The sequence below is a fragment of the Vicugna pacos genome, chromosome 32, assembly GCF_048564905.1.
Source record: "Vicugna pacos chromosome 32, VicPac4, whole genome shotgun sequence".
NCBI lineage: Eukaryota > Metazoa > Chordata > Mammalia > Artiodactyla > Camelidae > Vicugna > Vicugna pacos.
The window spans coordinates 12988069-13000769 of NC_133018.1; the positions used below are offsets into that span (position 1 = coordinate 12988069).

General features: G+C 34.7%; 1 protein-coding gene across 2 annotated transcripts in view; it reads right to left on the reverse strand.

Annotated features, from left to right (window-relative positions):
- MED13L (mediator complex subunit 13L) overlaps positions 1 to 12701 on the reverse strand; it is a 252919-nt gene that overhangs the window by 102683 nt on the left and 137535 nt on the right. For both annotated transcript variants that reach the window (XM_072953229.1, XM_072953230.1), the window contains exon 4: positions 9621 to 9704. In XM_072953229.1, the coding sequence (XP_072809330.1) occupies positions 9621 to 9704 (84 nt within the window). The remainder of the gene's footprint in view (positions 1 to 9620; positions 9705 to 12701) is intronic.

Below are 12701 nucleotides of genomic sequence, written 5' to 3' on the forward strand. Positions count from 1 at the left end.
AATGGTAGGGGAAAAAGCAATGCACAAATATGTTTCTGTATGTGTTGAATGATGCCTACCTCAGTGAGAAGAAAAGTCTGGAAGTGTTCGTTGTTTCTAAGGAGCTTCCCTCCTTCCTCATCTGGTAACTGTGACTGCTGCGTCCATTTGTCTGGGTCGCTTTTCACCTTTACTGCTTCATTTTATTACCCAGAGTAGCTATCTCATCTTACTACTAAAGACACTTGGCTTAACACTACCTAGAACTGTCTTTTACATATGAAATGCCAAATACAGACTATCACACTTATAGTGAACCTTAATAGTCAAAAGGCCTCTTTATACGTATCTAAGTAGGTAAGACCAAAATCAAATCCATGAAAATATTTGGTATAAAGGAGGTGAATTTAATGGAAGTTCTATCATCTGCTTTTAATGCCTGGTTTATATAAAATATACAACTTTGATGTATATAAACAACATCAAGTGATCTGAAAGAGGAAAAATAAAATGATGCACAATGCTATTCCTGAATTATGATCATTTAATTTTGAAAAGTTCAGTGGTTTCATTTGTAATGGAGTGAACACTATATAAAGTGCAATAAGAACCTAGGAAGAAACTTATGAAACAGGCTAAATGATTTGCTTATCTGGTCACTGGTTTAGTCATTTACATTAATTATCTCATCTAACCCTCAAAACAACCTATATAAAGTAGACATCATTATACCTTTATCATTATTCCTACCAAGAGTTTAGAAAAGAAAACACAGGAATAGAAACACAGGCTGTAGTAAGTGGAACCGTTTGACTATGTACACTAACCGCGTAACTAGAATCGGAGTCAAAATAAAGTCCTAAACTTCTGTCATTTATTTCCAAAGGAGCAGTCTGTTGGGTGGTAGATTCAAGCCCATCATTAATACTTGTAATAATGTATATATGTACCACATACCTGAAAAACTCACAGGTACAGAAAGTTCAAATTCCTAAAGTCAATATTTGTAATTCTGACTACTCACATCGTGGGTCAGTACAACTGGCCCCTCACTCATCTATCTCACTCTATCTGATGTCACCCCAGCTTCAGCTCCAACTTGGGTACTCAGTAATTTCAGCTGTTTCTAAAAGCATCTGAGTTGTTCAGAGGAGTTACAGTTGGGATACTGCATGCATCCTTAAAAGGGATCAGATACACAAGCTGCCAGTGGCCCAACTAAAGGCTTCTCCATGATGTACTCAGATTTGAATTAAAAGAGGTCTGAAACTTGGATAGCTTAGTTTATAAAAAATCAAAGCACAAATACAGAATGCTTTGTTCTACAGCATCTACAGAACATACCCTGTATTATACTTCAAACACAGAGCCAATCAAATATATCAGTGATATCCTTCAACTAAAGAATCCTCTGGTTTGAAATGTACTGAAGAATTTTATCGAGTTTTCACTGGGTATTTTTAACCCTATGTGTTTCTAAATACTGGGGGGAAAGGAGGCTTTGCCAGTATCAGTGTCCCTTACTAATTTACCTTTCTTAACCTACAAAACATGCTTAAAATGATCAAGGTTGATACAAAATAATACATAGTCAATTTAATACTTGATCATAATCATGTGTCACAAACCAGTACTATACGATTTTAGAGACTGAGTAAAGGGAGGGCTATAGGATAAAGCTGAAAAGTAAAAACATATAATCCCAATTTTTCTTTTTTCACACACTGGGTGTTTAAAAGATATCACAATGTCTTCCACTTTCCCAAAGAAACTCCAATGAATTCAAGGCCTGAAAATATTTAAGGACACAACAAACCATTAGCAGAAAAACGTTATTTCAGAAACGCGAACCATACTCTGATTTCAAGATTTATAATCTTGAAATTATAAATAAGAAACAAAGAAGGGGGGGTGGCATGCTACACTGAAATGGATATAATACTTTAAAGACCATTAATATAAAGCTTAAAATTCTCCAGCTAATAGTCCAATTTCCTCCTTCAGTGAAACTTATCTTCCCCTTTCTTTTTCTTTAATTCAGCTAACCTAGAAATACTTTCGTCAACTGTCTTCAACTATCCTGCTAAGATGTTCCTTTGTTTTTTCATGTTCTCAGTACCAGATAAACTCTATATATAAACAATACCGGCCAATTTCAGTGAAACATAATAATCCTTCAAATGTTTCCCAACAATGTTCCCTCTAGGCTCTTCTGTGTGCAACTGATCAGAAAGGCCTCCTTCTTTCTATGTGGCCTGTTAAGATCTCAAAATGTGTTGAGGCTGTTTCCACAAAGGAGGATTGCAATTCACAGGCCAGCACTGGGGTACAGAGTCCAATAGTGTAATGTATGTTTTATACTAGGGAATACTTGAACTAAAAAAAACCACCATAAAGAGCCCAACTGCTCAAACTTGAAACTTGGAATAAACTACTCAAGCAAGAAATAATATGGAGGGAAAACTCATGAAAAAATTGGTAATTATAAGAAACAAAGATTTTAATCCATTATAAAATATAGTATTTTAAAGGATCATCTTTTAAAATAAGAATGGTGAAAAGAATGTTGTTTCTTTTACATTTTTAAACAATTAAAATTTTATTTTATTTTATTATTTTTTAATGTAGGTATTGGGGATTGAACCTAGGACCTTGTACATGCTAAGCATGTGCTCTACCACTTAGCTATACCCACTCTCACCCCCAAGAATGTTGTTTTAATGACATAACTTCATATTTTGCTTTATGTTAGATGACTTTTAAGATCTCATTTTTTTATTTTGCTCCTAGGGCAAACTAGATTTACAACAGAAAGAAGTAAGTTCCATTCAGTTCAACCAAACCTGTAATATTCTTTGTACTAGGAATTGAAAGAGATGTTGAGCTGAATAAAAGGAAGAATGATGACGCACAGTGAACACCAAAATAAGTATGATTTTGTTTTAAAGATTCAGTTTAGGAATAAAGAAGGAATAGGAAGGAGAGTAAATTCTCATCTTTCTTACTACAAATTCAGGAGAAAAATAAAATTTTTAAAGTAATAAAATAAAAACAAGAATAATAATAAAAAACATACTATTGATAAAATTAGAGGTGAAATGCCAGGAAAAAACAGCTAGATAAGTTGCCTCAGGGGAGCAGCTCAAAGAAGAGAGATCAAAGTTAACTTGAGTTGCCAGGGAGGACAGAAAAGGAGAGGGGTGAGGGACAAGAACAAAGGAGGAAAGGAGTTTAGACTACGTGAGGAATTGTGAAGGGCCACTCTGATCGGACAAAAGGCTTCTGCTGGGGAACAGGAATGCCAGATAAAGTTTGGGTAACATCCTAAACACAACTGGCACCACATTATGTTCTTACACAGGAGACTGCCTCACCAAAAGCAGTCTGACACAAGGATACACAGGGCAGAGTGTAACACGAGCAGTTTAAAGTCAGAAGACCCAGACAAGCAGAAGACTGAAACAAAAGACCACGTACCAACGTGATGACAAAGAGCAAGCTTCAGTTACATAATTTAATATTTCATCTTGGCACTCACACCTTTCCATATTCTTTAGCCATAAATATGAAGCTACAATACTTCAACTTACAGAACTATCAACAAAATCCTTCATGAAGTATATTGTCTCACTCTACTGTCAAGTTCTCAGATAGAAATTTTAATACTTTGTAAGAATCACACTTAATAAAAGCTTTATTTTTATAATATCCTCTAACACTCGAAATACACCACAGAAGTCAACCAAATCCTTCATGTAAATATTTTAGGGGTAAAAATCAAGACACAATATGAGATGCTATAAATAGCATATTGACATAAAGTAGAAATACCTAATTCATTTAATACAAACTATATGTGTATATATAAAGCTGATTATTAAATATTTGAGTAGTAAGCTTATTCTAGGACAAGAAATTATCAGAAACACATAAGAAAGGTACGTACCTTTAATTTTTTCCTAAGTATTACTACTATAACCTCCACTCCTGGTGGCAACCAACCACCACTAAACAATCCCCACATGTTTGGTTATGTGCTAGTATTTATGTTATCTTCTGTAACACTCGACAATCTTCAAAATAGTCTCCATTTTCAAAAAAAAAAGGGCAAACCTAGGCTCTAATTTTAAGTAGAGTAAAATTTATGTAATTTTCTTTCTTTAACAGTGTAAATTATGCTTTATTAAACTGATAAAGGGGAAATGTTAGGAAGAAAATTATATAAAATCAAGCAAAAGTAAAAATCTCAAATAGTATTTTTAACCTTCTTTTAAGAAATGAACACTTGTGTCTAATGGGAAAGGAAAATGTTCTCAAATCTAACTCTAATCTCTAATGCTTCCCCCCTGCTGCCAACATGCTACACAGATGCCACAGTCACATTTTACTGAGACCCTGATTATACCTTTCAAAGAAAGGACCCCATTTGGTCCTTCCCTTGGCCTTGTCACTTCCTGGGCCTGCCTTCCTCTTACTCTCCTGTCTCATTTCTCATCCTACCTCATTCCCTAAAGGAAATTAATAAGGACTGTTTAAGAACATTTTTTATAAAGTGACTCAGGAAAAGGCTTATATAAAAAAGTCAACCCAGAAAAGAAAGACCTTTCATGCCTTTACATTTTAAAAAGCTGTTTAATGTCTATACATTTGGGGGGTAAGTCTATAAACATTAATACTTTTGAAAAAATATAAAGCACAAAACTCATTAATTATTTGATTAAATGGGAAAAATTCATATCCCTCAAATATTGGAATTACAGAGAAAACAGGTGTCATTTCTTTAATCAACTAAGTAAAAAATAAAATGAAAGTCTCCCACCACTAGGTGATTCAGCCCCAGAGGCTAAGCAATTCCGTTTTAATAGACAAACAACGTTAAGTGTAAGTGAAGCACAAATAAGAGCAGGGTAACAAAGCAACGTCAAGTTTTTTGTCCTGAAATACTCATCAGGCTCCACTTGGGGTAGTAGTCAAGTAGCTCCTTGCAAACAAATATCTGTCTCCCTCCAGAAAATTAAACAGCAAGCATAAATTCTGAAGAAAATATTAAAATCTGCTAAAATAAATTTTACTAAAGTTACCAAATGCAGGCAGGAACTTAGAGAGGGACAAGACTCTACACTTGAAACAAAAGATTGGCACTGAGTTTCCCTTTTTTTGTTTTTGTGTTTAAACAGCTTTTAGCATGAGGGCAGACTGAACCATATGGGGGGTGGCTAAAACTGATAGAACTCCAGTCTTACTGGTCTGAAGAACCAGAGTACCAAGTTCAAAGAGACCACAGCAAGCTAGGAAATGAGAAAGGAAATCCTGGAAAGAAGAGAGTCATAGATAAAATTGCTCAGATCTCTGGTTGACGCCCTGAATTATGTGCATGGGTCAGATTTAACCCAGCTAAGACTGAAAACAGTGGTTCTTAACCAGAGGAAATCTGGCCTCCCAAGGGACATCTGACACAATCTGGAGACATATTGGGTTCTCAAAACTGAAGGAGGAGGGTGTTAGTGGCATTGTGTAGGTAGAGGCCAGGAAAGCTGCTAAACATCTTATCATTCACAGGGCAGTGCCCAAAACAATCATCTGGCCCATAATGTCACAGTGCTGAGGCTAAGAAACCCTAGGTCAAATGATTTACAGAGATTTCAGCTGCTTCCTACGATAGGAGAGGCAAGAGCCTGGAGTTTGACTCCAGCTAAAATAAACTGTCAAACAAAATAAAATCAAATAAAAACTTTTTAAAAATAAAAATACAACAACAACATAAACTAAATCAACATTCTCCCGAGAAATATAGCAGAATCTAGAGTCTTTGTATCATTTACAATTCCCAAAACACAATTCAAAATTATTCAACAGATGAGGAAACAGCAAAACTAACCCATTCTCAAGAGAAAAGACAACCAATGGAGATAATTTTATTTAGTGCCCAAGATTTTACAGCAGTTATTGTAATTATCCTTAAGGAAGTAAAGGAAAATGTACTCATATACATAAAAATACGAAATCTCAGCTGAGAAATAGAAATGATAAAAAAATCAAATCAAAATTGCAGAACTGAAAATTACCATATCAAAATAAAATATACATTAGCCAACTATTTTTACTCTCAGTGCTTATTCCAGAATCTGCCCTCTTTTTTGATACTAGAAAATGAATGGTTCACTTAAGAAATATATTGCAATATTATACCTTTTAGGGTTAATAATCTAGGTAGCAAATATATAGCAGACTTTACATCTTAGTTTTAGTCCTCTAGCAGGAATAAAAAAGATACTCACCCAACCTCTCTAGTATATTAAAAATCCATTATTGACAGTCAGAGTATCCATTTTTATTATGTACTTTTTAGGCCACAAATAGAACAAATAAAAAACAAAAACTAATGGTGATAACTTCATCTTAGTTATTAAGAAAATAGGAAATAAACTTTTAAAAAAGTAAATAAGCTATCTGGAAAGCAGACAACTATCATCACCACTGGTTGAGCCGGTCTACATTTTACCACTCTACGCATAAGGTTTGTGACAGTACAAAGCAGAGTGCCTGGTACATGAATGGCACTTAAAAAATTCAGAGACAGTATCACTTAATTTTATCATAGGCTCTTACTAAATATTTGTCTCCTCCTTCCCGAGATGCAACAGCTTTTCACTTTGCAGCTACTTGTAACAAAATATAGCAAGAACTCTACACTCCTAGCTATTCAATTCCCATTCATAACTCAGGCTACATAACCTGAAATTCACCACTCCACTGAAACTGTTCATGTTATGGTCACCATGACTGCCCAAATGCCAAATCATTAGTCCTTTCAGAATGTCTTTTACAGGCCTCTAGAGAAGACACAGCTGATTAACCTTGAAACTTTAAAAATCGATGGTTCTGGTGACACCAGTCTTCCTGGTTCTCATTTCTCATTGACCTTTTCCAGTCTCCTTTATGTATTCCTCTTTCTCTACCCATCCTGTAAATGTTGATGCTCCCTAGGATTCTAACCTTCTTTCTTTTCACACAACTGTCAAATACATTCAAGTGACAAAATACATAGTATCTTTTGATATATCTTCCATCAGACAAACTAGCAGAAAATGACCACAAATTTTATAGAGCCACCAAAAACAAACAACAAAGATGGTAAAACTACTATCTATGATTAATAAGACCAAATTGTCTCATTAATATTTTTATGAATTTCCCATCAGCTAGTCCTTGTTAAATGCACCACATATGCAAAGTAAATTTATGAGGAAACTAAAAAGTTATCATTGATTAGTTTTTTGGACTCTAGGAAGAGACTCCCTTTATCTTTCACACTGTAAGTAACTGTTTACATGTCTGCTTATCCTCTCGTTTAATGAGAGATCCCTTTCCCTGACTTTCATCTTTGCATCTGTAGAAGCAAACAGGGATGACTGAGCTGTAACAGGAAAAGGACAGGAAAGAGGAGGATGGGAAGAGAAACAAGAGGTGAAGACACAGGGGACAGTGAGGAAAGAGAGGGAAGGGAAGTTTCAAAGTGCTAAAAAAAATTCTCCATCAAAATATTTCATCTTGTTACATAAAAATCATTTTTGCTACTAAAATCAAGATAAGGGCATTCCTTGTATGTTAGGTAGTGTAAGAGCATAAGAAAGGAATTAAAGCACTCAAAGTAGTACACTACCAATTGTGTTAACAGCACATACAAAAGTAATTAGAATATTTGAAAACATGTGAGTCTATCTGGAGTATCATCCAAGAGCAGGGCAGGTTTCCCAAAAAGGAAGAGCGAGCCAATTAATTTAGAAATCAATTCAATAAAAGCAAAAAATAAAAGTTCAGCTCAGAAAAACTCAACAACTTGTATAAAAGCAAATCACTTGTAAAGAAAGGTATGAGACGTGACCCCCAACTCTTCCAATTCTAAATGCACTCTTCCATAAGGTCACTCTGTCCATCCAAAATGATGCTCTATTTTCCACTCAGAGAAATAAAAGTAGAAAAGATGTTACACCTAATAAAGTTTCACTGTAGCAAATTCCAAATTTTTTAATTGAATCTTCGCCTTAAAATTTTTTCTAATTGTAAACAACTTCAAAAAGTTTTTTAATCATTAACATTTATACACTACAAGAAAACAAAGTTCCATGAGATTCAATCTCAAGTACAAAGTCTAAAAATAATAAAATAACTCAATTACATTGCTCAGAAATCAATAGCCTCCCAGTTACACAAATCAAATGGTCAAATACACTATATGCATTATTTACGTCTTATTTGCTGAAGTTCAGAAAAAAAGGATTTAGATCTGAAGATCTAAATGAAGTGTAAAGCTATACAAACTGTATGATATAGACTGCTAACTACACTTGACTTTTAAACATTATTTTTTAAAATACTAATTGCCACTCTTTCGATCCTTATTTTATTTCTATATTTCCTCTAAACTCCCCAAATTCCTGTCACATCATAACACAAACATCTGTACCTATCGATCCAAAGTTTTAGGACTTGCTCAGTTAATTCAATAGCGGCCAGTTCTGAGGACGCACACTAAGCAAGGAGAGGTACACGAAGAATGGTAAAGAAGATCACTGCGCTAAGACAACTCCATATATAACCATTCAGACTCAACATAAAAATCAAAACTTTAACCAGTCAGAAAATCTAAGCCCTCTGTAAATTTAAGGAAAGTGCTAAGATGAATTATGTCCATGAAACATGTTATTAGTTAGACCAAATCAATATAAATAAAAGAAAAAAAATTTTCTCCATCAATCAAAGCACCTGTAAAATGAATCATACCCATACACACTGGTACCTTTTCCTAAAAGCATTATTATCTTTTTCAGGCAAACTCTGATGCACATAATACCTACTGTCTATTTAAATAAAATTTTTAATAAATCCTTTAAGACTTTTAAACATACTAAAAAGGGAGAAAATATTCCAAGAAAGTTCATGGTGATTTGCTCCCTGCCCCCACCAAAAAATAAGCCAGTCCCAAATTTATGTAATTTGAAAAAAGAAATCCTGATTTTCACAAATTAGGTTTGGTTACTGAGGAGATACCACAACCATTTCATCAAAGCTTTAAGACATACAGGTAGGAGAGAGGGCTGCTAATTAGATCTCTTGTATGAACAAGAAAGTTAAGAAAGTAAAGGTTTCAAAAAAGGCAGGAGTTGCCAGGTAAAATTCTGGCCAACTATCCAAAAGATCTAACCTTAAGACTACCTAAATCGTATAAGGCTTCGAGAGCTCCTGTCGGCAGCCAGGAGCTGGGACCCTAAACTTTGGGCAAGTTCATGGACAGTAAAATACAATCAAGATTGTGCCACATAACACTTTAAGGAAGAAAGATAAACAAGGATAATGAGAACAACACAACAGAGTCATTCAATTCCAAACAGTGTGGTTATAAGAGACTTAGACACTGGTTACTGATAATCATTTTTCTAGTCCAAAATTTAATATTTCACATAAATTTAATAATACAGTGTTTAATAAAGTATGTTCTAGGAATCTATTTCGTACATCTAAACTACTAATGTTATTGGAAAATAAATAAATAAGCTGCTTCCTCCATCCACCTCCTTCCTAAAGATTGTTGTGATCAAGCAAAAGAAACCAAAAAAAACAAAAGTTTTCCAAAGACTCACCTTTTGTTGACTGGCTTTTCATCTTTTTCATAAGGTCGGACAAACCATTTCCCAATCCTAACGAAGTTCTTATCCATTAGGCACCTACAATAATTACATCAAAAATTATAGTTTCAATAACAAATTAGTAAGTCACCAAATCAATAATCACAGATGAGATCCACCACTGAAGAGAAAAACACTACCAGTTAAACTGCAAAAATGTTTTCCTATCACTTAAAATTTTTACACTATACTAATTGAAGGAACTTTCTGACTTTGTGCATAGATTTTTATTATGTATTATTCTTGTACATGTAAAAAAAAAGCAAAATTAATCAGTTGATGCATTCCTGAAGTATCTTACACTTCTGAATTACTTCAAATCCAATCACAATTCTGTATTACTTTAATTATTGTGTCATCGAGAATGCTGGTATGTAGGCAGCGCTTCTTAAAAGCACCTCAGGGATATTCTTCCAAGCCACTGATGCCCTTCTTGGAAGTTTTAATGTGGGATCATTTTGCTTGGTGTGTGACAGTCAATTCTTTAGCAGGGATTTCAGTAACAGAAGCATAGCAGAGCCTTTTCTACTTAGGTATTTTCCTTTTGCAGATATAGTAAAGCACTTGACTACGGCTTTACAAGAAAACGAGGAACTGCAGTCATTTCTTCAGTAACGGATATTTGCTTTCCTTCTATCTAAACTGTGCCCTACTTCTGTTTCCATATAGTTCTGTGTACACTGTTTTTCAGTGTCAAATCACAGGGTACTCTTTCTGAAGACACGTTAATGGCAACTGAACTCAACTTGTATAACACCAAAAATGCACACAATTCAACTGATGAGACAACAATACAGATAGCTATGACCAAGTTCACTCATGTATAGGCAGATGACAACTATATCATAACTGCCATCTGGTCAATTGTGAGATGCCATCATTTGCAAGGAATATCCCTGATTTTAAAAATATACAAATGTGGGAGAAAACATGCATTTCAAAATTGATTGAATACAACAGTAATCTCTAACACTATTCAATGAAATGATGCATGTTTTGTAAGAAAGCCTGTCAGAAAGGTGGATGTAATTTTTCTATACGAGGGTCTACCTACCAGCAAAAGAGCTATATAGCAATTCTGTATTGAATATTCAGGCAATTCTGCACGTGGCTTTTGCCTGTGTAATTACCACTCTGTCAAGGAGGATGGAAACAATTCAAGCCTTCAATCAACTCATTACAGATTAGATGGGTTAGTAAATGGCAACAGTTCGGCTGACCACAATGTCACTCCCTGTGGGCAGAGCTAATCTGGAGCACTGCTGCATCAAAAAGTCACTGGCTTCAACTTCTTTTATTTTGCAAATGAATTTCTGCAACAATTTTCCTTGTTCACAATGTAAAAAATCATTTTCAAACCCCATCTGTTTTCCTGAAATTATACGTTAATTTGCTTTATAGGGTTTAAAGACTATGTGACTCCATTAAAGTTAGAATAGAAAATATGGAATATCCAGTAAGGTGGAAGTGCTCAAGAAGCAAAACTGAAAAATAAAAACTCCACAGATTATTCCCTAGTTAGAAGACTTAATTGTATTGTATTTTTTTAGCTAGACTGCCTATAGATACTTCCTCTGAAAAACTGTAGCTTTTATAATCTGTTTCCTTCCTCCAATAATACTACCAACAACTATTACCAGAACCACTTCTATACCACCACATCTGATTACCAGGCGCAGTATATCACTTAATTATTGTAACAATTATATAAGACAGATGTACAATGTCAATTTTTATATATGAAGAAGCTGGGGTACAGTGAGAATGTCACCTAGACAAGGTCACACAGCTAATCAGCAGCAGAGCTGGGATCAAGCCCAGGTATATCTCATCAGAGTCAGGACATTTAACTATTACAGAGTACTGATTCTGATGCTGTCTCATTTTCTCAATTCCTTACTCATTTTTAAAGTCCATATGTATCTTGTAATTGATGGGTCTATTTAATGTTTCTTTATTTTCCAAAGCTGTTATTAAATTGAAGGTGAATCTTAAAATCAATAATGCTTAGAATGAAAGCAACAGAGCATGTAATAAATACAGAATCACATCAAATACTAAACACTGTCTTCTACTGACACACATCCTCACTTAATAAATACCACTTTTAAATAACATATTCATTCTCTCATATAAGTCTTGAAGGTCAGAATTAAAAAGAATCATTTATTCAGTAACAGAAAACATGAATTTACAGTTTAAGGATAGAAAAAAATCCAAGGGTTAGACAGTACAATATGAAAGAAAAAACAGATAAAATGTCTCATTAAAGAGGATAATACATAAAGTTTCTTTCAAAACCCTCGCCCTTCTATGATGTAAAAGCCACAAATTCTATTTACTGATTTCATTCCAGAACAAATGACGGACTGGGGTGGAGCAGCACACAGTGAAGATCACTCAAGGACAAAGGCAAAAGGCAAAAAGCTAACGGAAACGCTGAGAATCTAACTCTCCGTGCTAACATATCTCCTGGAGTTCTCACTACAGGTCATATTTCTTTGTCAGACAATGTCTACAAAAGGTTATTATCACTAATACACAAAACAGCCGTAGAAACTACTGATCCTTCAATCCAAAACCATCTGGTTCCAAATGAGAGTCATAAATGACTTATGCGATTTTCAACTGCTAATCAGTTTCTATGTGATCAGTGATTTCTCTCACACTGAAAAGAAACCATGAGAACACATAACTGCTTTGGATGAAGCACTGCTTTCACAAAGCTTTGGATTTGCAACTGACCTAACTCTGCATAAGGGAGCCGTCACAAGTCATGCCGTTAGCAGTGATGAGGCAGAAAGTTGGAGTCACCAAGTACCTCAGAGGAGGTTGGGACCAAATTAGTGAAGATACTGAATACTGTGCTCCCTTTCTCTACCCTGACCCCCAGCTCAATAGAGAATTATATAATTGCTGAGTTAGATGCAAGGATGGCTAAGTATGAGGGCAAAGTTTCTTTTTACTCAAGAAACAAGTAAAAAGAACACAGCAATTATCACTACCGATTTTTACACTCCTCCATCTCAACTATGG